The 27,579-nt window shown below is 49.5% G+C and overlaps 1 protein-coding gene across 1 annotated transcript in view; it reads left to right on the top strand.

The window, feature by feature from the left end:
* The window catches only part of Igf2r (insulin-like growth factor 2 receptor), an 87,301-nt gene extending 66,117 nt beyond the window's left edge, over positions 1–21,184 (top strand). The window contains exons 27-48 of the mRNA NM_010515.2: positions 14–229; positions 1,263–1,393; positions 1,560–1,657; positions 2,234–2,370; positions 3,058–3,248; positions 4,284–4,410; positions 4,946–5,065; positions 5,248–5,504; positions 6,047–6,265; positions 8,155–8,304; positions 9,426–9,587; positions 10,309–10,516; positions 10,805–10,951; positions 11,473–11,707; positions 12,297–12,433; positions 13,344–13,458; positions 14,454–14,600; positions 15,087–15,274; positions 16,782–16,968; positions 17,856–17,999; positions 18,383–18,452; positions 19,464–21,184. Coding sequence (NP_034645.2) covers positions 14–229; positions 1,263–1,393; positions 1,560–1,657; positions 2,234–2,370; positions 3,058–3,248; positions 4,284–4,410; positions 4,946–5,065; positions 5,248–5,504; positions 6,047–6,265; positions 8,155–8,304; positions 9,426–9,587; positions 10,309–10,516; positions 10,805–10,951; positions 11,473–11,707; positions 12,297–12,433; positions 13,344–13,458; positions 14,454–14,600; positions 15,087–15,274; positions 16,782–16,968; positions 17,856–17,999; positions 18,383–18,452; positions 19,464–19,880 — 3,803 coding nt within the window. The 3' untranslated portion in view covers positions 19,881–21,184. The remainder of the gene's footprint in view (positions 1–13; positions 230–1,262; positions 1,394–1,559; positions 1,658–2,233; positions 2,371–3,057; positions 3,249–4,283; positions 4,411–4,945; positions 5,066–5,247; positions 5,505–6,046; positions 6,266–8,154; positions 8,305–9,425; positions 9,588–10,308; positions 10,517–10,804; positions 10,952–11,472; positions 11,708–12,296; positions 12,434–13,343; positions 13,459–14,453; positions 14,601–15,086; positions 15,275–16,781; positions 16,969–17,855; positions 18,000–18,382; positions 18,453–19,463) is intronic.
* The last annotated feature ends 6,395 nt before the right edge of the window (positions 21,185–27,579 follow it).

The following is a 27,579-nucleotide window of genomic DNA, read 5'->3' as shown; positions in this document are numbered from 1 at the left end:
TATGTTCTTGAAGGAGACAACTGCCAGGTGAAGGACCCCAGGCATGGCAATTTGTATGACCTGAAGCCCCTGGGCCTCAATGACACCATCGTCAGTGTTGGCGAGTACACCTACTACTTGCGGGTCTGCGGGAAGCTGTCATCAGATGTCTGCTCTGCCCATGACGGATCCAAGGCAGTCTCATCATGCCAGGAAAAGAAAGGACCACAGGGATTCCAGAAAGTGGCAGGTACTGGTGTTTTCTGTCTTCAGCTGTAACACGTCAAGATGTGACGCCAAGGACCACATTTCTCTAACTCGGGAGGAGCACGTGCTGAGTGACAGACACAAGGAAGCAAGCTTCCATCTGCCTGTCCATCCGCCCGTGTATCTTATCACTGAGCACAAGTGCAGGTCAGAGAACAATTTGCAGGAGTTGGTTCTCTCCTTTCACCATGAGGCTCCTGGGAATGAAACTTAGGTCATCAGATTTGGCAGCAAGTGCCCTTGCCCACTGAGCTATCGTGCCAGATCACTGAGGACAATTTGGTTAGAGTTTGGAAAAAACAGCAGGGCAAGGCAGTTGGAAGTCATGGCACTTGCCAGGAGAAGGGGGTTGGAAAAGAGGAGAGAAAGCTATGCTTTTTGCATTATGCTGCCATTTTCAGCTGGAGGCTTAAGAAGCAGCCATAAGGCAGATAGGCAGCTCTGCCTAGCAACTGGGAGTGGGGCTTCAGAGAAGGAGTGAGGAAGCCCAGAGTACCAGGGAAAGCAGAGAAAGAAGGCAAAGTAAAAGTTAGGACTCAGCTGAGTAGGCCATGAACTGCAGGGCCACAGAGTGTTTCTGACCCTAAGCCCATAGGTTTTTCTTGGGACACACCACATGAGGTGATGATGAGTGCCTCCAAGCAGTCTATCCCAGGGCTGCATCAAAGAAGGTTAGATGGAAAACTGACAAGGCTGTACTTGGCTCAGTAGTTAAGAGTATGGCCTGCTGTTGCAGAGAATTGGGATTCCATTCCAGCACCCACATGGTGGCTGACAACCATCTGTAACTATAGTCCCAGGGGATCTGAGACCCTTTTCTGACTTTCCAGGCATAAACATACATGCAGGCAAACACACTAACACACATGACATAATAAACCTAAAACTGACAGAGTTGACATGGTGGTGTCTGTTTTTGCATGTACACTGTCACAGGTCTTGCATTAGCACCGCAGCCCAGGAGCCTTACAGATGTGCTTTGTCTGGAGCCTTACAGATGTGCTTTTCTTGAGCAGGACTCCTTAGCCAGAAGCTGACTTTCGAAAACGGACTGTTGAAAATGAACTATACTGGGGGGGATACCTGCCATAAGGTGTATCAGCGCTCCACAACCATCTATTTCTACTGTGACCGGACTACACAGAAGGTGAGCCCCTGTGGCACTCCCACTGCCGTCCCACTCCAGCTGCTGTTCTTTCAGGGCTAGTCTACTCTCAACGTCTATAAGATGCATTATTTACTGAGCACCTGTTTGCATGGCCATCCTTCACCTGGGCTCCCATGTTTACATATTTTCTCCTTAACCTTTCCAGCCAGTGTTTCTGAAGGAAACTTCGGACTGCTCCTATATGTTTGAGTGGCGAACACAGTATGCCTGCCCACCTTTCAATGTGACAGAGTGTTCTGTCCAGTAAGTTCACATATCTATTGGCTTTTTGTGTCCTTCCTTGGCAAAATTTTGCTTCACAGGTAGTGTCTTGGTCAGTTCACCCACTTCTTTTCACACTGGGTAGATGGCTCCAGATAGCCACATGTGGGGCTGGTACATCAGACGCACATGGAGAGGAGGAGTCAAGGACAGAAACAGAGGTTCGGAGCCTTCCTGGTTTGTAAGGATGGAGTGGCTTCAGGTCTAGAGAGCAGGAGGCTTGGTGAGGCAGCTTTTGGAAATGGCTGTGGGTGCATACGCTCCGAGTGCCAGGGGGTGGCTTCTGCTGGCCACTGAGTTATAATTGTCACTGGCCTGTGTGTGGACAGACTTTTCCAAACTTGGCTTTTCAGATAGCTCATTTTGTTGAAGTGAACATGGACTCATCAAAGCTCAAGGCTGTGCCTTGCTCACTCTGCATTTGGAAAGTTATGTTCTGCAGTAAAGCTTGATTCACAGGACATCAGGGACACATTGATGCTTGAGCCCTCTGAGGAGAGTGCCAGACATGTCATTGGAGCTAACTGGACCCTGATTGTGGTGTTCTGTTCCCTGCAGGGATGCGGCTGGCAACTCCATTGACCTCTCCTCACTGTCAAGGTACAGTGACAACTGGGAGGCTGTGACCAGGACAGGGGCCACTGAGCATTACCTCATCAATGTATGCAAGTCTCTGTCTCCACACGCTGGCACAGGTGAGAAGTGACCCTCTTCTTGTAGGGTGGTGGTCAGGTCCTTGTAGGGAGTCTTCTGGGACAGACAGAGCAGGAGAGGCCTCAGTGGAAGGAGTTTGGCCTAGGAGCAGCAGGGGAAGGGCCTGAGGGTCTTGGTGATTGATTCCCATATGGCCCAGGCTCTGTTGATACTGAAGACTCTGCAGGGAACATATTAGCCTCATGAGAACCTGACTATGGGTACAAAGAAAGCAGGATGGGACACAGGAAGGGGCCCACTGTTTATCCTATCAAGGACTTGTACCGTTTCGAGAGCATTCTCCCTGAGCCTGCGATGAGAGTGGAGACTAGAAGACACATGGTGGTCAGCAGTTTTCCAGGGAATTCCTTGGAATACTGAAGGGGAAAGTCACCCACAGTCCCACCTCAGGGTGATGCTTTTTTAACTTCATTCTCAGGGTATAGGGCACAGGTGCCTGGAGAATAGGAATGCTGAGTTCCTAGTAATGTATTGACTAAAGAGTGAGAATGTAGGCTCTGAGAGTGCTCCCTTGCGTTGAGGACTCTGACCTTACCTTGCGCAGTGTTTTGAAATGATGGCGCGGGGTGGGTGTGGAGGGGTTGGATAATACCATACCTTGAGCTGCACTTTGCACTGTAGGAGACTGCAGTCACCCCAGGAGACTCTGATTGTATCTTGTGTTGCAGAGCCATGCCCTCCAGAGGCAGCTGTTTGTCTGCTGAATGGCTCTAAGCCTGTGAACCTTGGCAAGGTGAGGGATGGCCCTCAGTGGACAGACGGTGTGACTGTCCTGCAGTATGTGGATGGTGACTTGTGCCCAGACAAAATTCGGAGAAGGTCAACCATTATTCGCTTCACCTGCAGTGACAACCAAGTGGTGAGTTAATGGCACCCAGTAGAGTGTGGGACCCTGAGCCAGCGACAATGCCAGGCTGCTTTTGGGTGCAAGTTCGCCTGCATGTCAGGGTGGCATGGTTGTGGTGCATGCTGGTTGCGAGGTCTGTGATTTAGGGTCCATGCGTCCCCTTGCTGTCTGCTTAGGCACACAGTCCGACACTTGCAAGTGCAGGGCTAATTGACTCTTTTGAGTCTACTCTGGATCCTTAAAGAACAGAAGGGCAGCTAACACTTGGCTGCTTGTCCCATGTTTGTCAGCAAGATGTAGAGAGGAGACTGGAAGTTCCCGCATGACTGGTGCAGGTGTTATGACTGGCGATCTGGCTGCTCTCCTTCTGAGCTGCCTCCTTACTTGGTTGTTGGTGTTGGCATCTAGCAGGTGTGGGTAGCATGGGTAGCTTCTCTGACACAGAGGAACTTCTTTCTGTGCTTCTGTTTGTGATGGGACACATCTGTATTGGAGAAGCAGGGTCATCTCTGAAGGAGCAGATGCCTTATGGGCCAGGATACAGGCTGATGTACTGGAGGGTGGCGGGCCTGCCTCTGTGCCTCAGTGCTGAGAACTGTGCAGGAAGGAGGTAGAGTTGGGCAAATGGTCTCAGCTCCATAATGATGGGAAAGACCAGGAGTGATCGGTAGCCAGTGACCAGAAGAGTTAGTATTAGGGACCCACTCTTTGCTGGGTCCTTTTGTTTTGGCTGTAACAGGCATTTGCTAAGCATTGGCCGGTGATTTGCTCATGGAGTTCTTTGCCTGGGCTCCTTGGGTCTATCATTAGAAAATGTCTGGCTCGCTTAGCTAGCTTGTGGTGGTCCCTGGGGTATATTGCTGACTTACTTGTGTGAGGTCCATAAGAACTTACTCACCTTTGATTTTTTTTTTGACCTGTGCTTACCTCACAGAGACACCCCAAGACTTGCTGTGCTTGGCTTTGCCAAGCAGTGTTGTGGGGCATGAGTGGGTACCCCCTAGGCGTAATCAGTTATTCTGAAGTGGTTCTCTCTGCTTGCCCTAGAACTCCAGGCCCCTTTTCATCAGTGCTGTTCAGGACTGTGAGTACACCTTCTCCTGGCCCACCCCTTCTGCCTGTCCTGTGAAGAGCAACACACATGATGACTGCCAAGTCACCAACCCCAGCACAGGTGAGGGACAGACAACCACAGCCCCGTACAGGGAGGGCCCTAGGAGGTACATCCGTTGGTGTTTGGCATCTTTGGCCTTTAAAGAGAAAAGGATCTTGTGCTCATCCTATGGAGGCAGCTACCTTGTGCCTGGGAAAGCCAGTCTCCATCTTGTTTTGTACTATGCTCCTGGCTCGCTTGGCTGATGGTACATGAGTGCTAAGGTCTACAAAGCTGGCCACCTTTCAGAGCCAACAGGGCAGCCACCAGAAGACTTCTGCCCTTCCGCTTTGCTGAGTATCAAGAGGAATGTGGGTGGCAGGCTGCTGACCATTGGAGAGATGCGTCAGGCCAATGATGACAGCGACAGTGGCTGCTGGGGCACACAGAGGACGGAGACCGTGGTCCAGTGACAGGCGCTGCTATGCTAGTTGGAGTATTTTAGGGCCTTGATGAGTGTGTGAAGGAAGAGTCAGAGTCCCCACTGGTTGGCTGATGTGAGCTGGCTCGTCACAGCCCTCCTGGTCTGAAGCGCCCTCTTCTTCTCACCTGGCAGGCCACCTGTTTGACCTGAGCTCCTTAAGTGGCAGAGCTGGTATCAATGCCTCCTACAGCGAGAAGGGGCTGGTCTTCATGAGCATCTGTGAGGAGAATGAGAACTGTGGCCCCGGAGTAGGTGAGTGCCATAGCTCCTGTGCCCGCTGCTGTCCCTAGGGCTGGCCTCAGCCCCATTCCCACTTCTAAGACCCACACTCCCGGCCCTTGCAGTAGTTAGGAGACACTGCGTTCTTCTGTGAAATTAATCAGTTAGTCACTGACCCCTTACCAGCTCTTTCTTTATCCTTCCATGTGCTGCAGGGGCCTGCTTTGGACAGACGAGGATCAGTGTGGGCAAGGCCAGCAAGAGGCTGAGCTACAAGGACCAAGTCCTGCAGCTGGTGTATGAGAATGGGTCCCCATGCCCTTCCCTGTCAGACCTGAGGTACAAGAGTGTCATCAGCTTTGTGTGCCGGCCTGAGGCTGGACCTACCAACAGGCCGATGCTCATCTCCTTGGACAAGCAGACGTGCACACTCTTCTTCTCCTGGCACACACCCCTGGCCTGTGAGCAAGCGGTGAGTGACTGCGACGCAGCTGCACCCACTCCAGTTTGCTGGTTCCTAGCAGTCCAAGGCTGGGCGGTCTTGGTCAGTATTCCTTAGGTTTTTATTTATTTTATTTTAGTTTTTATTTTAATACTACTTCTTTTTTTCCTTCTTTTGGGGGTAAGGTTCTTTTTTTTTTTTTTTTTTTTGGTTTTTTCGAGACAGGGTTTCTCTGTATAGCCCTGGCTGTCCTGGAGCTCACTTTGTAGACCAGGCTGACCTCGAACTCAGAAATCCACCTGCCTCTGCCTCCCGAGTGCTGGGATTAAAGGCGTGCACCACCACGCCCGGCGGAGGGTAAGGTTCTTACACTTTATCCAAAGTTGGCCTTCAACTCACTCTGTATTCCAGGCTAGCTTGAACTGTGGCAATTCTCCTGCCTCAGTCCATTGAGTGCTGCTGGAACTGTAGACATGTTCTATCATACCTAGGTTTAGCTTTTAAGCTGTCATTCATGGTCATTAGAAAAAAAGTTACTTGTAGACTCAAATGTAGTCTTTTCTTTTGAACAGACGGAGTGTACTGTGCGGAATGGAAGCTCGATTATTGACCTGTCCCCTCTCATCCACCGCACTGGTGGCTACGAAGCATACGATGAAAGTGAGGATGACACCTCTGACACCACCCCTGACTTCTATATCAACATCTGCCAGCCACTGAATCCCATGCACGGAGTGCCCTGCCCTGCAGGTGCCTCAGTATGCAAAGTTCCTGTGGACGGGCCCCCTATAGTAAGTGTGTAAGGTCGGGGTTGGCAAGTTTCTAGTCATAGCCTGTGTGCTGGGCTCAGACAGCTAAGTGTGAGATCGAAAGTATGAGAGTGTACATGGAGCGGGCGGCCAACCAACAGTACTGGCCAGGGAGTCTGAGCTGCTTGAAAATTGAATAGTTGCTTCCATTTGCATTTTGAAAATACATGTGTATGTGTGAGTGTGTGCTGTACATGTATTTAGCCTGTGGAGGCTAGAGCAGGGGTTTGTGTGAGTGTGAGCTGTACATGTATTTAGCTGTGGAGGCTAGAGCAGGGGTTTGTGTGAGTGTGAACTGTACATGTATTTAGCTGTGGAGGCTAGAGCAGGGTTTTTGATCTTGTGGGGTTGGAGTTACAGGCACATGTGAGCTGCTTGATGCAGTGCTAGGATGGGGACCTGAGCATCCTCTGGAAGAGAGTACAAGTAGCCCCCTCATACATTTGGTATTGGTGGTCACATGACCGGCATTAACTGCTTCAGGGTACTTTTGATTAGTGTGGCCATCTCTCCAGATAGCCCAGATGCAATTTCTTTTTTAAGACTTTATTTTGTTTTTGTTTTTGGGTACATGTATATGTTTGTGCATGGGTATGTGCAAGTAGGTACAGTGTGCAGCAGACATTGGATCCCTTAAGCTGTGCTTACAGGTGATCATGAGCTGCCTGATGTGGGTGCTGGGAACTGAACCCAGGTCCTGTGCTAAAGCAGTGAGCACTTTAGCCATTGGGCTATCGCTCCTGCTTCCCAGTTATGCTTTCTATGTTAAACCTGACCAAGAGAGGTGTTAACAGAGCGGGCATCAATAGCACTGGCACAGCACATGCTTCTCTTTCAAGCACTTGTATAATTGAAAGGCTTAAGTGACACAAGTTCTTTCTAGTAACGAGTGACAATTAGGGCAAAACCAATTATGAATAATAAAAAAATACTCTGCCCTGAAAACTTACAGTGTAGATTTGGATGTGTGGAGTTCTATTTGTGGTTTGCCAAGCTCTCGTGAGGTTTTAAACTATAAATTCCCCTCTGTTGTGAGTTCCATTGCAGGACAGTAGGTGTCCTTTTAAATGTTCTGTGAAGTGGAGTATCTCGCAGAGGACCACCAAGGCATGAGCTACATTTTAATAGGAAGTTCTTTATGGCACTCTGCCTGGCCATCATTTCCCAGAAGTCCGATTGGCTAAGTTTTCCCACTTGGCCATCCTTTGTCAGGTTAAACTTTTGCTTGAGTTCTTTGATTGGTGAAGGTCTGACTTCATCTGCTCCACAGCAATGATCCACACAGTACACATGCTCATGCATGCACTCTTGCTCATACTGGTATGAACATACTGCCACATGGCACTTCATACACATGCACACATGCAGGCATGTTTCCTGTCCACCTGCCTTTTATTCATTCATTTATTCAGAAGAACTGACTGAAGAGGTATTGTGTATGTCTGCCGCTGTCCTAAGCAACAACATGAGTAAGCGAGAGTTGTCCCCTCTGTGGACATTCCCATCAGACACTGCTGAGATGAGCAAGAGGCAATCTCAGGGTAGTGTGGATATCGGAACACTAGGAAGGGCCTTGCCCAGGCTCCTGCCTTCCTCCTTCTGGGCCCAGGACTGTGGAATTCATGCTGTGAGTGAGGACAGAAGTCCTTAGTGCTCAGAATCTGAAAGCTGACCATGAGTAGGAACACCCTTGGCCTTTGTCCATGCATCTCTGGTATCTCTGCATGCTGGTGACCTTTTTGCATGCCAATCACAAAGCAGTACAGGTATTTCTCTAAGGCTGACAGTGAGAACTGCTGCAGTTCCATGTGAATTCCTAATCTGCCAACCTTGGCATGGTTGTAAAGCACCGTTCACTTCTTCTGTTCTAGGATATTGGCAGAGTCACAGGCCCTCCAATATTCAATCCTGTGGCGAATGAAGTCTACCTGAACTTTGAGAGCAGCACTCATTGCTTAGCCGACAGATATATGAACTACACCTCACTCATCACATTTCACTGCAAGAGAGGAGTCAGCATGGTGAGTGCCCGCCCTGTCAGCTTCACTGGAACCCTGCTTTGGGCAGTGTGCTGAAACCACCCGAGAACATGACTTGGGGCGTGAGTAAGTCTGAGTTAACATGGATGCTTTCTGTTGTTCAAAGTCATGGAAGCTTTGAGAGTAGAAATCATTTATTGAGCACTGATTCTGAACACATTAAAAGGTTGGGTTGAAATATCTTTATTTTTTTTTTTATTTTTTTTTTAAAAGATTTATTTATTTATTATATGTAAGTACACTGTAGCTGTCTTCAGACACTCCAGAAGAGGGCATCAGATTTCGTTATGGATGGTTGTGAGCCACCATGTGGTTGCTGGGATTTGAACTCGGGACCTTCAGAAGAGCAGTCGGCGCTCTTAACCACTGAGCCATCTCGCCAGCCCCCATATTAAAAAAAAAAAAAAAAAAAATCTTTATTTTTTTAAACTATAAGGTGATCGGTTTTCTGATTAGACTTATTTTTAGCATGTGCCATCATTCATTACATAGCTTTATTATCTCTCAGGACCAGATGAGCAGGTGGGACTGTTGTCTGCTCCGACCTGCTGACATCTGGGATGCACTGAGGGCTTGTCATTCACAGGGCAGCAGTGTCCTGAGCAGCTGACGCTCTGTCCTTCTCAGTGTTTTCCGTCTTTAGTAGAAGCTCTTTCCCCATATGGCTCAGTATGGAGCTCAGCAGCAAGTGTACAGAGTTCCTACCCACCTGGCGGCGGCGGCTGTGGCTGTGGCTGCTGCTGCTGAGTGATGGAGAGCTATGCTCTCATTCAGAGTTCATGGCCTGTGGCACATGTGGCTGAAATACTTTTGCCCTCATGGCATTCCTGGTGTCTAGATATGCAGGATGCAGACCTGCTCTTGGATTCTGCTATGCTTGCATTTGTACTGTGTGGCAGGGGTGTATGTCTTCGCTATTCCCAGGAAAGAATATGGTGGATCTTGTCCTCACACGGTGGTTTTTAAGACTAATGTTTTTCACCAGTTGTGGTGGCTTACACCGGTAGAATGTGCTGAAGGAGGCAGAGGCAGGAGGATCACGAGATCGAGGCAAACCTGGGCTACACATTTTTTAAAAAGACTCATGTTTTTCTTGGCCACAGGGAACTCCTAAGCTGATAAGGACCAATGACTGCGACTTTGTGTTTGAGTGGGAGACTCCGATTGTCTGTCCTGACGAAGTGAAGACACAGGGTTGTGCTGTAACAGATGAGCAGCTGCTCTATAGCTTCAACCTGACCAGCCTTTCCACAAGCACTTTCAAGGTAAGCTTGCCTTCCCATAGCCTTGCCAGCCTCCAGAGGGCTAAGATGCTTTGACACAGGGCTGGACAAGAATCAGTAACCTGTGAGGCAGGCCCTGGAGTTCTGTGACACAAGTGGATAATAGGCAGAGTGACTTGAGGACATGCATTGGAACACACACCTCTGGGCCAGGGCAAGATTTCTATAGTTACTGGGAGCCACAGAGGATCACTGAGTTGCCAGACTTAGCTCAAGGTAAAGAGATGCGGTCTGCCAACCACAGAGACAAGTGGGAGAAGCAGCATCGTGCGAGCCTTTCATGCATGAGTCTGTGGGCTGGGGGCTTTCACTGAGCCTGGTGAGTGCTGAGTTCTGAACCTTTCTCAGGGCTTGCTGCCTGCAGTTCAGGGATAGTTTTCTACATGAGCGCAGTGAGTGAGGAAAGCGAGGCCCATGCGCACGTGGGCTGTCTGCTCTGCATCCCAAAGGAAGGGGGAACCTGGGACTCAGAGCAGCAGCCTCAGGCTGGAGAAAGCAGATGGTGGCTGCCTGGGCCACCAGGGAGAAGGCAAGATAGAAAAGAGACTGGCCCAGGATGACTTCTGGTGTTCTCTGGAGGTGGTCTTGGCCAGGAAAACAGCAGGGGTCATGGTCCGATTCAGTACAGGGATGTGAACTGTGGGAGCCTGTGCTCTGGTCACAGCAGTCAGTAGCCACACATTGCCATTTGTTGTCCTTGCAGGTTACTCGGGATGCCCGCACATACAGTATAGGGGTGTGCACAGCAGCAGCTGGCTTAGGCCAGGAAGGCTGCAAGGATGGCGGTGTCTGTCTGCTCTCTGGGAACAAAGGAGCTTCTTTTGGGCGCCTTGCATCGATGCAGCTGGATTACAGGCACCAAGATGAAGCAGTCATTCTGAGTTATGTGAATGGTGATCCTTGCCCTCCAGGTAACTCTTCACAGTATGGTCAAGTTCAAATTTCTTGTAAATAGATTGACTTAGCAGAAAAATACTTGAGGAATGAAGCTTCAGACCTGTGAGCACTGTACCCTGCCACATCTCCTTCCCTGGTATGAATGCCTGTGTCTGGAACATGATGCTGTCTGTTGCTTGTCTGTTTGGGTGAATCCTGTCTAGCAGGGCAGGTACACAGCTTCTTAGGGAGTCTTTGGGTGGCATCTAAGGCATGGCTGATTCATTGACGCTTGTGTATAATCCATGCCTCTTTCCTTCCAGAAACGGATGATGGCGAGCCCTGTGTCTTCCCCTTCATTTACAAAGGGAAGAGCTATGATGAATGTGTATTAGAGGGACGAGCGAAACTGTGGTGTAGCAAAACTGCAAATTATGATCGTGACCACGAGTGGGGCTTCTGCAGACAGAGTGAGTGGGTAGCTGAATTTGGGGGAGGGGAGCAGGTGTTGTTCTATGGGTGGCCAAGCTAATTAGTGATTATTATGTAAGTTTTGTTCTTGTTGGCTAAGGATGATGTTCATGGAGAGCCAAATTTGAGCACCATAGCTCCTTTGCGACTTAGGGGTGGAAAGAGAGTGGCGTGAAGGCCCACACTCTGTAGTTCTCTACATGATCGAGGACAAGCATTTGACTCATGACTAGCTCCAAGTCTTCTATGGGTGGCCCTGAAGTTTTGAGGTTGTTACAGATGCTTGGCTGATTCTTTAAATTCTTGCCATTATTAATGTGTAGGCAAGTATTGAATGCTTTCCCAGGAGGGATTTTGGTGTGGTCTGAGGAACTGAGTTTGTAAGTGGATAGATTAAGGAGTGAGACAAACTGTGGCTGGGGCTGCACTTGGGGAAACAGCCAGGAGTAATAAAGAGGTGGGAGAAGTCAAGGTTTGTGCCCCGCCCTAGGTCTGACCTTTGCACACTATTGCTCCCCAGCCAACAGCTACCGGATGTCTGCGATCATATTTACGTGTGATGAAAGTGAAGATATTGGGAGACCACAAGTGTTCAGTGAAGATCGTGGGTGTGAGGTGACATTTGAGTGGAAGACAAAAGTTGTCTGCCCTCCAAAGAAGATGGAGTGCAAGTTTGTTCAGAAGCATAAGACCTATGACTTGCGACTGCTCTCATCCCTCACGGGGTCCTGGGACTTTGTGCATGAAGGAAACTCGTGAGTATGCCACACTGCCTGTGGTCCCTCAAGTTTTCAAAGTCAGGAATATCACATAGCTGTGGGGTTTGAGGCTTTCATTGAGACACAGCCTAGATTGTCAGTGTATGGGGAGTTCTGGTGAGCACCCACAGAGACCGGAGCCCTGACAGTTGCTCAGGTTTGAGGGCAGGATAGGTTTTCTAAGACTTTTGCCAGCTCTTTTAGCACTGCCTTTGCTTTTTGAACTAATTACCCTGACTGTTCCATGTGGGGAGTGCCTGCTGTGCCAGGGACCCTGAGCCTCACAGGGTCTGCTGCAAATCAGGGCTGCTATGAATTGGGGGACTTAGGTGAGTGCCTGCTATCCCTCCATAGCCTTTTCTCCTGTCTGTACTGTGTCAGGGATGCATGGGGACATGCCACTACATGTGAGCCCGTTGAGTCAGCTACTCTGTATGGCTGCTTCACTCTCCGTTTCTTCTGCACCCCCAAGGCTATCAGGGAGTCAGTTACCTTCCAAGGTAGTGTGGAGTCCACAGGTCTGTCCAGTGTACTCGAAGTAGAACTTTCATTTGCCCTTTTTACACCCCTTTGTGTCATTCTGTAGGTACTTTATCAATCTGTGCCAAAGAGTATACAAAGGTCCCCTGGACTGCTCTGAAAGAGCCAGCATTTGCAAGAAGAGTGCCACTGGTCAAGTCCAGGTTTTGGGGCTTGTTCATACACAAAAATTGGAAGTCATAGGTAAGGCTCTGGGGTGTTTGTACTTGACTCAGTTGCTGCATCAAGATTGGCAAGGTGAGGCTGTCCCTGGTGTGATGGAGAAAGTGCCTGAGCTTTGGTGGAAACCCGGTGACTAGTTGAAGCATTTCTACCCCCTTCCTGGAACATGAAGTCCATGCTGTTTTGATACTCTGAGGCACAGGGAGCCTGTTCAAAGCACCTTCGCTGATCATGTTCCGGATGCACATTGGCTTCTCAATGTACATCTACACACATCTAAAAAAGCTATGGTCACACAGGGCGCTGTACAGATGGCTCCGTGTTCCCTTGAGCTCTTGGCTAGGAATCATGACACGATCATCAAGGGAAGGAAGGGATCGGCTGTTAGAGGACAGGCACATTTTCCCAACTAAGGGAGCACACAAGGACCAGGCTGTGTTGGGGGTTAGACATTCTACTCTGCCTCTAAGGCTAGAGTAGGATCCCGATTGCGCTGTTTGAACTACAAGGTGACATGGATATTGAAATGGAGAGGGGATTCTGAGGGAATTCCCATGGCCTTTAATAACAAACTCAATCAAGAAAGTGGCCTCCCTTTGAGAATTAAAATCTCAACACATGAACCAGCTGGGCAAACTCACATCTTAGGAATTCTCTATTCCCGAAGTTCCTGACTACTGTAGAGCTGGATGCTAGTCATATAGGTGTGGCCATGGAGGCTTAGCATTCATTCCTGAGGATCCAGGAAGCTCATGGTCTTGCTGCTTCCTTACTTATGGTGGTATGGGTTGAGTGTATGGGCCAGTAACTGCCATTGAGTATGGAGGGCACCTTTAGACAGCCGGCACTTGCCTTTGCAGTAGATTTTTAAGCCCCGATATTGTTCTGCAGTGCACTAGAAATAATGCCAACTCATTGTCTCATGTTTCAGATGAAACGGTCATTGTTACTTACTCGAAAGGCTATCCTTGTGGTGGGAATAAGACTGCATCGTCTGTAATCGAATTGACCTGTGCGAAGACTGTGGGCAGGCCTGCATTCAAGAGGTGAGCCACAGGCGAGCACACTGTGCTCTCTGCCTCCCCCATTTCCACGTGGGAGTTGGGAATGTGCACACAGAGGAGAGGGTGTCTGGGACTGGCACTGTGTGTGGCAGAAATGCCCACTGAGACTGAGGCCTTAGAGGACAGATTGTCTCCCACAGGAGGTACCCCTACTCCATCTGAGGGCTAAGGCCACCTCAGCTTTTTTAGCCTGGTTTGCCTTAAGAAACATACTCCTGAATCAGCTTTGGAGGTGCTGACGCTAGCCTGAGCAGTGCAGATCTGGCTGCTGCCCCTCATCATGGGAGAATTAAGGGGGTGCTGATTGCACCACCAACAAGCAGGTTCTGGGTGTTGCAGGCAGTTGTTGGGTGATGTTAGAGGGATTGTGGCCAACAGGGGGAGCATGTGAACTGCTGTTTTGGAAACTGCTTTGAAAGGGTCTTTAATTTCTGAGACTAAGAGACTATTTGTACAAGTCTCGGTTCAGAGCTTCCAGCTTCATATGCTAAGGCATTTTTATTGAGTTTGGTTTTTCTCTGTGGGGATGGGGGTTGAACCTAGGGCTTCGAGCAAACCAGGCAGGTGCTGTGCTCTTGAGCGGTAGTTCCAGCTGTCTTGTTGTTTGACACAGGATGACACTAACGTGTCCAGGTTGGCCTTGGATTTGTTCTGTAACTGTGACAGGAACTTGCCACCTTTTACCTCTGTCTCAGTGGCTGGAGTCACAGGTTTGTGTCCCTAGGGTGAGCAGGCACTGCATCCTCGTCTGCTTCCCACGTTGCTAATGTTATCCTCGTACTGTGCTGAAGCATAGTGACCAGGACAGTCGTCCTGGCCCAGAGCTGTCACTCACACAGTCCCCGTGGGGACCAACAGCGGTGGCTCCCAAGGACCCTTAAGAACCCGGGCGACTGCCTCTTGCAGGCCTCTCCAGCTATGTGTGTGGCAGCCTTGCTGTGTGTGGCCCCGAGGTAACCGTGTCTGCTCCCTCTCAGGTTTGACAGTGTCAGCTGCACCTACTACTTTTACTGGTACTCACGGGCTGCCTGCGCGGTGAGGCCTCAGGAGGTGACCATGGTGAACGGAACGCTCACCAACCCTGTGACCGGCAAGAGCTTCAGCCTCGGCGAGATTTATTTTAAGTAAGTGGAAGCCTGCCTGTTTGGCTGACACACACTCCGAGGGAACAAGACCGTAAGTCTTGCCCTGTAGGCATGCTGCCAGGTAGGCAGTCTAGGCTTCAGTGACAGTTGGGAAGTGACCAAGTTTGGCTTACACCAAGCAAAAGGACTGCTTCTTTGTCATTTGACACTCAGTGGTGAATTTCTTATAAAAAGCAGTTTCCCTCTGCCCTTACTGCTGGAGCCAAGAGTCTCGGGACACAGAGAGAACAAGGAACTCTGGGCTGACCAGCATGTTAGCTAAAAGTAAGGTCCATCTCTTAGCGGTGTCACGGGCTGTCTTGGGGCAAGTGCACTGCATGTGCTGTCCGCAGTGTGTGAGATAGTGCAGTCATTCCAGGAGGCGGGGCTGGGCAGGCCGATGTAGCGTTAACGGCAAGGAGTGTTAGAGAAGGGCTGGAGCATGCAGAGGAAGGAGTATGACCGCTGTGCTCTCCTCTGCCTCAGGCTCTTCAGCGCCTCTGGAGACATGAGGACCAATGGGGACAACTACCTGTATGAAATCCAGCTCTCCTCCATCACCAGCTCTTCTTACCCTGCATGCGCTGGTGCCAACATCTGCCAGGTGAAGCCCAATGACCAGCATTTCAGCAGGAAAGTAGGCACCTCTGACATGACCAAGTACTACGTCCAAGGTAACTCGCAGTTTCCTGTTAGTGGTTCCGGGTACAGCTTTTCACAGGGAGAGCTTCCCGTGCTCATCCACACACCCACGGCATGGCTGTCTCACACACCCACGGCATGGCGGTCTCACACACCCACGGCATGGCGGTCTCACACACCCACGGCATGGCTGTCTCACACACCCACGGCATGGCTGTCTCACACACCCACGCATGGTGAGCTCACACACCCATGGCGTGACAAGCTCACACACCCACAGCATGGCGGTCTCACACACCCATGGCGTGGCGAGCTCAGACACCCATGGCGTGGTGGCCTCACACACCCACGGCATGGCGATCTCAGACCTATGTCAGCTCCCTTTACGAGCTGGCGCTACTCTGATGGGCCAAGGCAGGAGACGTCACAGGGCACACTCACTGCGGCCTGGCGTTAACATGCTACATCCTCCTTCAGAAACGGCAAGGAGTGTTAGAGAAGGGCAAGAGGGAGCTGGTCAGTGGGGAAGGGCCCTCCCGGCTGCCAAGCCCGAAGACCTGAGCTTCACTCCTGAGACCCACACGATAGAGGGACACACACACGTGCATGCGCACACACACGCATACGGGCGCGCACACACATGCACAGTGGAGGAATCCTGGCAAGCTCAGTGAGATGGGTGTGGGAAGGTTGTAGATGGCACCAGGCATTCTTGTGCTCTTGTGACTATGTTCCTGGCAGGTCACATGTGTATCTGTATTTTAAATAACTTACCATTCACCATATAATTCTTGTAATTTGTTTTTTTGAACTGTGTGGCCCTATGAACTTTTAAAATAGCATTTTGAGATGATCAAGAGAACATGGACTGATAAGAGTGAGGTTAGATCAGGGTCCATTTATACACCAAGTACTAGCTCGGTGGATTTCCACTTCAGTCCCATTTGGAAATGTGATTGAACACTCTTGGAATTAACTGAAAACTGCTGTCTTGATGCATGCAGTTGATCACAGTAGATGTTTAGTAGATGGTAGTCACTCATGACAAGATGCTCATGGAAGGGGTGGGGTCATGTACAGCTCTTCCTCTGGCCTCTTGCTGGGCTGCAACCACTGTGGGGACACAGTGAGGTGTGAGCCTCTCCTGTGGACCGAGGCTGTGCTGCAGCCACCCCCATAGTGAGGTGTGAGGCCCTGCATGTATTGCTGGCCAGCTGAGTTTGTTCGCTGAGCCTCACAACTTAGGACCTTGCTGAATTTAAGTGTCTAGGCACAATTGGTTGGTGTCCTGGTGGTCAGTCTTGCTCTCCAGGTAGAATGAGACCTCCTGGCCAGCCACCATAAATTGTCCTAGCAGCCAATGAGGTTAAAGTCGTCCCTTGCTTAGGGTGCTGTGTAAAGCTGTGAAGGCAGAGTGCACACATGGGCCTTTGCGGGTTTGCACCTTTAACATTAAGCCTGTGCCAGCTTTGACAGACCATTGAAGCATCCTCTTGGTGGGTGCTAATAGTGCTTGCTGTCTCCTTTCCTGTGTGACAGATGGAGATCTGGATGTGGTGTTTACCTCTTCCTCCAAGTGTGGGAAAGATAAGACCAAGTCTGTTTCTTCCACCATCTTCTTCCACTGTGACCCTCTGGTGAAGGATGGGATCCCAGAGTTCAGCCACGAGACCGCTGACTGCCAGTACCTGTTCTCCTGGTACACTTCAGCTGTGTGTCCTCTGGGGTGAGTGTGATGCCCATGTCCCTCTCACATGACTGTTCAGGAGTAAGCATGTGTGTGTCTCCTAGGTAGAACACTGGGGAGGTTGTGGGTGTGCCCACAAGATTGGCTTGCTGCTATCTGGTCTGTGGCATGGTTACCATTGCTCTTTGTCCCAGGTAGCATTGACTGTGCTTCCCTCAGCTGTTGGGGAGCAGGGCTGGCTGTACCCCCTTCAGCATTCTCTGTGTGCTCTAGTGTGCACTTGACATGGCGAAGCCAATGAGAAGCTCCCTCTGAATGCCTGTCGAGTGTACTCCAGAGGCTGGGTTTGGTGGGTAGCAAGGGGAGTGCACTTCTGTTCTGAGACCTCCAGGCCAGAGAGGAGGAAACTGGTGGTCTTGTGTCCAGGGCCATATTACATGTGAAAACTAAAACCCATTTATTTATAAGTAATCCTAAGTTTCAATGAGAAATCAAAGGTAGAATTTGAAGAAATTTTAAAGTCAACCTGTCATAGATATCCCCTCTACCCAGAAGCCCTGGGGTTAGGTCCTAAGGTGACCCAGTATAGGAGAAGCCCTACTTTTGCCTGGCCCAGAGGGTTTTGCAGGGCTGGGCAGACCCAAAAGAAATGATGTCCTTGGCTGGTCCACGTCTTCAGCTCCTGGTATTTATTTCCTGATCCCTAAAGCAGTACCATCTGCAGTCGGCCTGTTCCTGACTGCTTTAAGTGAAGTCTCCAGGCATTCCACATGTTGTTTTCTATGTCTGGTGGATGGCGTGTCCTGGGGGGCCTGGCTCAGCTGGCATTGGTTCAGTAGGCAGGTCCTGGTCCCTGGGCTCCTGGGAGAGCTGTTCGACACAGTTCCTGACAAAGCTCCCTCTCCTCCCGTGTGATTTCTTTCTAGTGTGGACTTTGAGGATGAGAGCGCAGGGCCAGAGTATAAAGGACTCTCAGAGCGGAGTCAGGCTGTTGGGGCAGTCCTCAGTCTTCTCCTGGTGGCGCTGACTGGCTGCTTGCTGGCCTTACTGCTGCATAAGAAGGAGAGAAGGTAAGGTGGGCAGCACAGTAGGAGGACTGGGTGGGGCAAGTAGCACATTGATGCTTGGACACAGGCTTGGGTTTTGAGCCTGACACAGCAAGCATCTAGATTGAGAATTCCAGGAGTGGGGCTCATGCAGAGCAGTGGGTGTATTTCTGTGGGAGGGGCCAGTGTCAGAGTAGGCTGGGCACATGCACAGTGTGTTCCTACTGCCAGCCTTGGGAAGCTTAAGGTGCAGCAAGACTCATTCATCTGCCTCGTGCTGGGCCCTGTGGTTCTGTTTGTGGGACACAGCCCTTAGGAGTTGCACAGACTCGACTCAGGGCCAGCTAGCTGGGTCCCTTGTCCCTGCTCATTCTGCTGTGGACTTACTGTGCTCTCCATTTTGACAGGGAAACTGTGATAAACAAGCTGACCAGCTGCTGCAGAAGAAGCTCGGGCGTGTCCTACAAGTACTCAAAGGTACTGTCCGCTGAGTCGGGCAGCTGCTGGCTGAGGGCTGCCCCGTGCTGCCTCAGCCTGTTCTGCATGCTGGGAAGGAAGAGTGTGTTGGTGGCTTGGCATTGGAAAGAAACCTCTCACCCTGACACCACTTCTGTGGACTTTCTGCCTTCAAGTTTCTCACAGCACAGTTCCTTTAGATGACCTGATATCAGTCTGTTCCCAGGCTTTGGAGGATTTTTTTTTTTTTAAGGGGAAAAAAAAAGCCATAGTGCTGGAATTTCTGTACTCCTGGCATTTGGGTAATTTCAGATAAACTTTGATAAACATTGAAAAGAGGCCGGTCAGAGGATTCAGATGTGCTGCTAGTTTTCATACACACCGCCAAATCACTTCTTAAGCTAAGTTGAGGCTGGGAAGATGGCATGGTTGGTAAGCGCTTGAAAAGGACCAGAGTTCAATCCTCTAGGACTCAAATAACAACAAAAACCACATGCTAGAAGCCCAGCAGGTAGGGAATTCAAAACGGGTGGGGCTCTGGGCCTGTGTGGCAGCCAGCCAGCCTCGCCTGCTTGGTGAGCTCTAGGACAGTGTGAGTGAGACCTTCTCTCAAAACCAAAGCAAAGCAGAAGGACCAAGGTGGATAGACACCCAAGCCTCTCCTATGTGTGCACACTTAAGTGAACCTGCACACATTTGGAATACACATAGATAAATACAATTTAAAAGCTAAATGCCCTGATATAAGCCCTTCCTGTGTCTTCTCCTACACACTGGACGCCCAGTCCCTAGATACAGTGGCCCAGGAGAGTCCCTCTCTGCCAGCACTGCTCAACAGTCATGAGCCCTGTCAGGTCCTGTCTGCCTGGCCAGCTCATTTGGCTATGAGGCTCTTGCCACAGGCTCTACTTTGCAGGTTCTCATCTCATACCCCAGAGAGAGGCCCTGGGGTGGCCTGTATCAGGAGAGCTCTCCTGCAGCAGACAGGTCTCTTTGCTGAGTCTCATGGTCTCTGCTTCTGTTCCCTGTTAGGTCAGCAAGGAGGAGGAGACAGATGAGAATGAGACAGAATGGCTGATGGAAGAGATCCAGGTGCCAGCCCCAAGACTAGGCAAGGACGGGCAAGAAAATGGCCATATCACCACCAAGGCGGTGAAAGCAGAAGCTCTCTCGTCCCTGCATGGGGACGACCAGGACAGTGAGGATGAGGTCCTGACCGTTCCAGAGGTGAAAGTTCACTCAGGCCGAGGAGCGGAGGTGGAAAGCTCACAGCCCCTGAGAAACCCACAGCGCAAGGTCCTGAAGGAAAGGGAGGGTGAGAGGCTGGGGCTGGTCCGAGGTGAGAAGGCCAGAAAAGGGAAGTTCAGACCCGGACAGCGCAAGCCAACAGCCCCTGCCAAGCTGGTGTCCTTCCATGATGACAGCGACGAAGACCTCTTACACATCTAACTCCGTGGTGCCTACAGAAGAAGGTGGAGCCATGGACAGCCAAGCACCTCCAACCAAATAAGACTTCAGCTCGATGATGCGTCTGTCATTTTGCCTTTAACAAAACTGCTTCAAAGGGAAGAGTTTCTGTAATGGGGGAGAGGATGGGGGAGGTGGGCACCACTCCTTCATGATCGTTTACAGTCAATGGAACAAGGTGTTGCTTGAATCGGCCAAAGGGCGGTACTTCGTGCCCAGGGGTTTGCCCCAAGTCCTCACTTACGATCATAGCTGCTGTGTGCTTCCAACAGGTGCCCAAGCCACATGCATCTCACAACAGAGGGCTGTGTTTGAAAAAAACCCTTGCTGCTTTAGACCCTACGGGGTGACCATTTATATTTTTAGCATTGTAATTCTCTCCCCTATTTATTGACTTTGACAATTACTACTCAGGTTTGCGAAAAAGGAAAAACAAAAACAAAAACAAAACCAGTTTCTTTTGCCAGCAAGGGCATAAGGTGAAGCTGGCCGTCTGCCGGAGCCGTTGTCCATGGCTCCTGAACTGGTCCTTGATGCACACTTAGTGAGCTGCAGTATTCTATTCTTCGCTTTGCATTTTGTGAGGGCACACACACATGCACAGGTCCCCGAGTGCCTAGGTTTGGGAAGGCCCACCTGCTCCGTGCCCTACCTCATCTCTGTAGTTGCAGCTCTTTGCACGAATCCCTCTGGGTGTTGCTCTTGCCAGCTGGTGACTCCCAGCAGCTCACCCAGGCGGGCGTTCGCGCACACGGTGGAGTGGAGGCTCTTGGGGAGGAGCTGCGCTTCAGGTTTGAGCTGTAGGTCTCATCTCTTCAGGGTCTCATAGTGCCACCTTTACTGTGCTTTTTGCTTTTTTTTTTTTTTTTTTTAAGGGGGAAAATGTTTATCACCCATTCGACCTATAAGAAGCCTTAATTTGCACAGGGTGACTTATTACAGACACCGTGAAACGCGGTGGGCCAGTGTTGGTGTAGGGCCAGTGTTGGTGTAGGGGCTGTGCTAGGGCAGTGTCCCAGGATGGAAGGGCAGGCCCAGTCCACTGGCTGTGGATTCTTTTCTTGATGTGTTCAGTGACTTGTCACATTATAGAGTTGTATATAGGTGGCATTTACATACCCAAAAGCAAAGTACCCCGCAGAATTTCTTGGTTTATGCCTGATTTTGCTAGCTTATTTGATTTCACATTGAGTGTATTTTTAAAAATTGATTTTTCTCTTCATTTTTAATCAACTTGACTGTAATATGAAGTATTCAATTTCAATAAAGATAAATTATTAACTAGGTGTAAGTGACTCACCCCACCCCCAACCCCCCTGATTATGATAACTTCTGAGCTAGTGGCCACCCTGAATGCCTGGCTTTTCCTTCTGTTTACCTTTCAGAAGGCATTCGCATTTGGTTTTTTACCACAGTGTCCTGTAAAGCTACTCCTCCCCTTTCCTGGAGTTGTCTAAGTCTGTCTTCAGCTGTCCCTGGATCTCAGGGCTACACTCTCCCTATGTGAGCCTCTGCTGCTCTGCTCTTCCCGTCTGCCAAAGCAAAACTGCCATTCATTTCTAGTGACCAGAAAGGCCCAAGTGAATGCATCAAGTGAATGCATGGCTTGCTTGCCACCTTAGCTCGCCGAGCGTTGACTTGGAAGCAGAAAGCTCCCACAAGTCACTGTTTGCTGCCTGTGGCTTCTGTTGACCAGTTAAAGATAACAGACAGGATTCATGTGTGCCACTCCACATGCCTAGGGTGTGAATTGTCTGTGTCCAGTATGTGTGTGCTCTGTACACAGCCAACCCACCTTGTAGTCAGTAGTCACGTGAGCTCTGCTGTGGTGCTTATATACAAACTGTCCCCCCGCTGTCCCCCGCAACCCCCCCCCCCCCGACACACACACTCTTTGAGACAATAACTTGCCTAGTGGAGCCTAGAACTTGCTCTTGTTCTATAGCCACAGATGACCTGCTGCTGCCTTTGGAAGTTCATCTGAGTGCTGGGATTATACACGTATGTTACCATGCCCATGTCTTGTGGTATTTTAGTATGAGGCAAGCTCTGGCATTCTCTCCAGGGGCTATTCTTCCAGCCATACTCCCTGTCCATACAGAGCCAGCATTTGCAGAGGTCCATTGCCACTTGGTAAGCCCAGTGGCAGAGTAAGGTTCTGGCTCCTGCCCTGAGGGCTTAGCTCTGGCCCTTAGTAGGAAAGAGGGGATGCTAAGAGGTATGGATGCTTTGGTCCTGACTCCTCCAGCCTCTTGAGAATATAGACCAGTGACCCTTGGCAGCTGATGGTACAGGATCTTTTAGCCAAACCTGCCTGACAGCAAATAGGAAAAACCAGAATCTTTTGCTGTTTTGTTTTTGTTTTTACTTTTTCTTTTAGCAAGGTTTTCTGTGCTTCCCCTTTTGAGTGTTGAATGCTGAGATGGAATGGGTGGAGGGCAAAGGAAATCATGGGACATTGTAAAGCACCTGAAAGTCCCAGTTTCCCACTAAACAGCACTACCCAGCCAAGCCCTTACTTAGGAAGGGCTGCACCCAGCCTGTTAGAATATCTGCAGATAATGGTCAAGAACCCATAGCTTATTGTTCCCTTCTGCCCCCATAGGAATCACTGCCCCCAGAGCCTGTCAGGAAGGTGGCATAGAGGACACAGACTTCTAGAAATCCTATTTCAGCTTCGGAGGGGCACTGGATCTTAGGCTGCCCATGCCCTTTGTTGTGTGGATCTTGTCTGGGCTCCATGCTGACCCTACTCTGGCCAAGCTTCTTGTAGGTTCCAGATCCAGTTCTGTCAGAGCAAGAAGACATAAGTCATTTGATTCCAGGGAGCAGGCAAGGCACAGAGTCACAGTGCTCACACTGATGTGAAGAGAATAGAGCTGCCTTTGCACATAGCCCGCAGAGGGCCAAGCAGCTGCTGAACCAGTCTTGGCAGAAGTTAAGTTTCAGAAGCTGCCTACTGTGGAAGGGGAAAGTAGATGATAGAGCCAGTGATAACTCAATGTAGGAGGAAAGAGATGCTGGGCCCTCGCCTCTGGTCTGTGGTCATACAGGCAATGTGATCACACAGGATAAAGGATGCCTTCTCAGTTTCATCCCTGACTCCCATCCCTGGGCACCTGAGCCTGTCATTCCTACAGATCAGGACCCTCTCTATGACTACAGTGCCACACCCAATGTGAGCGTGGGCACATCACACTGCAAGCACTAAAGCCAGGGTCCTGCTGGGGGTGAAGAGTTTTGGCCCTTGGCGCAGTAAAGGAGTTGAGTGAATCAGTGCTCACTGCTGCACCCGGATGCCTTCTCTCTCTTGAGTTGCCCTAGTGTGGAAAGTTCTTAAACTCTTAGGTTCTTGTCCCATGAGATCCCCTCCATACCCTGCTTAGGTTCCATCTACCCAGCACACACCTTAAAGCCAGACATCCACCTGTAGTCCCATTGCCAGAAGGCACTGCAAAAGGATCCTTGGGGCTTGCAGCTGTGCCAGTCTGAGGTCACTGAGACACCCACCTTCCCTGTCTGGCTAAGAGTGACAGAAGACACGCACCATTGACCTCTGGTCTCCACGTGTGCATGTGTGGAAAAACACACTTGCACACACGGGTTCAACAAACTGTAGAAACAATGTGTGGTGATGCATATTTGTCATCGAGCACTTAGCTGAACAAGGTTCAGAAGTTCTAAGTCAACCTCAGTTGCATTTATAGCAAGTCTGTCTTGGTTAGGGTTTTATTGCTGTGAAGAGACACATGACCAAGGCAACTCGTATAAGGAAAACAACTAATTGGGGCTGGCTTACAGTTTCAGAGGTTTAGTCCATTATCATGGTGGGAAAGCATGGCAGTGTGCAGGCAGACATGGTGCTGGAGAAGGAGCTGAGAGTTCTGTATCTTGATTCAAAGGCAACCAGGAGAGACTGAATCTCTCCTGCAGGCAGCCAGGAGGAGGTTCTCTTAAAGTCTACCCCTACAATGACACACTTTGTCCAACAAGACTGCACCTATCCAACAGGGCCACACCTCCTAATAGTGCCATTTCCCATGGGCCAAGCGTATTCAAATCACCACAGTCTGGATTACATTAGGTTATCTCAAAACAGCAGCGGCAACAACAAAGCCATACAAGGAAATGACAGGACAAAAGGAAACTGCTCCAATGGTAGCGCCTCACACTGGGAACCACTGGGTTCACCAGAAAGCCTGGTTCAGCTTTCCTGTTGAGTCATGGCTGATTTTTTTCCCTTTAGTGTGTATGTTCCCCAAACCCTACCTCAGTTCTGCAGGACTGGGTCAGCCCCATTTTACAGATGGCCTATGGGAAGGTCACCAGGATTTTTGGGTCACACATAGAGCACCCTGGGAATCTAGTACTTTATAAGACCCAGGCTTACCCTCAAACCTGGCTTCTCCCTTTTAAGATGAGCCCAGCTTCTATTCTTGTTCCTGTAGTTACTTCAACCCCTGACCCTAACACCCCTACCCAACCTACATTCCCATTCCTCCCTTGGCTCCAGGAGGTACCAGCACCCGGGGGCCACTTTCCAACAGTGGGGAAGGTACCCACATGGAATTTGTGTCTATTGGACATTAGATGAGTTGAGCTGATGCATAGGAAGTTTTGGAAAATGGGTCACTGGTAAATGGGTAGTGTGCGAATTACTGAGACATGACTCGGGGCAGGCGACTTGTGATCTTTGTATATATATAGCGAAACACTGCAGACCAGTCATGTCTAAAGGAAGCAGGTTACTTTGGGCTCACAGTAGAGGCTGAAAAGTCCAAGAATATGGAGCCAGTATGGTCCCATGATGCTCACTCATGCCAGAAATAAGGGCCAATGGGAACACATGAAAGAGAGGGGCAAAGGGTACTGGATGCTACTTAGTAGCTTGTCCTTGTAACTAAACCTGTGTCTTGGGAATAACCTTAATCTAAGGGTCCCAAATGACCCTCTCACAGGTGCACCTAACACAATTGGAAACATTTACATTATGATTCATAACAGTAGCAAGGTTACAGTTATGAAGTAGCAATAACAATAATTTTATGGTTGGGGGGTCAGCACAATGTGAGGGACTGTAAAGAGGCACAGCATTAGGAAGGTTGTGATCACTGCCTTAATCCCTTCATGAGGGTGGAACAGCATTACCCAGTATCTCTTAAAGGTCTTGCCATGCCTCAATACCATTCCATTAACAGTTAAATTTCAACCTGAGATTTGGCAGAAAAACACATCCAGACTGTATCATCAGCCCTTCTGGCTTTGGGTTCTCACCTACACTGTGGAGTTAACCTGGGAATTCATCAGAGCATGGCTCCCTCTCAGGAAGGAGTCTTGCAATTTAAATTGCCTGGGATATCTGGCCATTTGCATGTGGACTGGAACCATAGACCTGGGTAAAGATAAAGGGAACCACATAGGCTAAGAAAGACTCTCCCTCCATGGTCTCTGTCCAAACAAAAGAAAGAAGGCCTGAGCATAGTTCCTCTCTAGGCCAGGGCAGCTATATTCTGCATGGATAAGTCAGAGGTGGGCTTAGGGCCCTGTGTGGTGGGAGGGGATGTGAGGACAGTGAGGGGTGCTGATTTCTATTCTTGTCTTCTAGTGTGTGTTCAAAGTGGGACCTTTGCACCTTAGCTAGTCTGCAGACATACACATGACACTTCTCAGGGAAGTGTATATTTTGGGGGCTCAAAAAGGACAAGTATCCTGCTCAGAGTTAATCCATTGACTGCTCTTTGGGGTGGGGCTTTGCCTATTTCCTCCTTCTGTCCTCCTCACCCTATCCCTCATGCCTACCTTCCTACTTTTCTGCCTTTCTCCATTCTTCCAGGATATGTTCAGCCCTTCCAGCAGAGCCCCATAGGCTGAGCTCTTATGAAGAAGAAGAAAGCTGGCAGAGAGAGCGGAGCTTTGACACAGCCTCATGAGAAGTATGTTTTGAGTAGGCCAGCTTGTAGACACCTGAGCAGGAGGGGACCAACTCTGAGTTCCTTGGAGCAAGGAATCTTAGAAACACAGGGACTCATAAGTCTGTGGGGCTGTGTTCATGTGTAGGCTGTGTGACTTTTCTTTTAGTGTGATAAAATACTGTGACTGAAACCAGACTAAGGAAGGTTATTTTGGCTTATGGATGCAAAGGGATGGAGTTCTTCATGACACAGAAACCATAGGGGCAGGAACATGAAGCTGGCTGATCACACACACACACACACACACACACACACACAGAGAGAGAGAGAGAGAGAGAGAGAGAGAGAGAGAGAGAGAGAGAACAAAGCAAGCATGTGCAAACACACAGGAAGTGGGGTAAGATTAATGTGTTCTCTCTCAACCCCCTCTCCCTTTCCCTCCCCCCTTCTCCCCTCCCCATCTCAGCTCCACCTCCTAAAGTTTCCATAACTTCCCCAAACAGAATCAACAACAAGGAACCAAGTGTTTAAATACATGCCCTATGGAAGATATTTCTCCTTTAAGACACATTTAGCCTCCATCACCCAGGGATTTGTGGTCATGTCATAATGCAAAATACTTACAATCCAACTTCAAAAGTCCACATAGTCATTAATAATCTCAACACCTTAAAAGTCCAAAGTCTTTGGTGACACTTAAGGCAATTTTTAAATATTGATCCCCTATAAAAGAAACAAAACAACAACAAATCATATACTTCCAATATACAGTGGCATGAATATACATGGATATACACTGGGGAAGAATGGGGCATAGTAAGGAAAGATTAGACCAAAGCTAAAAACAAACAACTATGCCAGGACCATAGGATGACCGAGAACAGCCACAGTGGTGGAGCCAGCTGGAGCTGTGTGTGCGGCAGAGGGTAGGGCCAAAGAATTGACCCAAATCCTTTGGAAGAGTCCAGAAGATCGTGAGTGGATTCCAGACATTTGACACTGGGTTATTTACAGGTGGAGTTTGATTTTGATTTGTTTAGATTGTTTCTGTGCCCTGGCTCTTCCCTCTTGAAGTAAAAAAGTATTTAACTAATTTTTTTTTATTGTATTGGAGTCTACAGTTGAGAGACATTTGATTTTTAAAAGAGACTGGATATTTTAAAAGAGGATGAATTTCTAAGTGCTTGAACCTTTAAAGACTATGGGATGAGCCTAACGGCAAGGCTTGTTTAAAGGGAGATGAGGTGCTGAGCTGACCCGAAGGCTGGCAGGATTCAGTTCCTTTGGTTGAGGGCTGAGGGTCTCAGTTGCTCACTGGTCATTGTCTATGTTCCCTCAGCCCTTACCTCTTTGCTGCGTGGGCTTCTCAGCTAGGCCGCTAGGCTTCATTGGGCCCACAAAGGAAAGAGAGTACTAGAAGGTGGAATAGCCAATCTGTGTGGGGGTGACCACAGAGGTACCATCCTTGGGATTTGCCATTTGGTCCTGCTCAAGGCTACCTAACGGTGGCCTGCCATCCCTGAAAAATGATGGTCATGAGTATCTTAGTTAGTTTTTGAGACAAGATCTCACGTAGCACAGGCTGATCCCAAACGTGCCTGCTGGGATTACAGGTATGAACTACCATGTCTAGTTTGTGTGCTGTTGGGGATTGAACCCAGAGCTTCGTACATGCCAAGCAAGCTGTCCTACCTAGCCCGCAGAAGTAATAGAATTGCTCTTCAGAAGGTCCTGAGAGATTTTGTGTGTGTGTGTGTGTCTGTGTGTGT

This window comes from Mus musculus, chromosome 17, assembly GCF_000001635.26.
Source record: "Mus musculus strain C57BL/6J chromosome 17, GRCm38.p6 C57BL/6J".
In the NCBI taxonomy this organism is placed as follows: Eukaryota; Metazoa; Chordata; class Mammalia; order Rodentia; family Muridae; genus Mus; species Mus musculus.
Note: the sequence above shows the minus strand (reverse complement) of the source record. Positions and strands in the feature narration are given on the sequence as shown.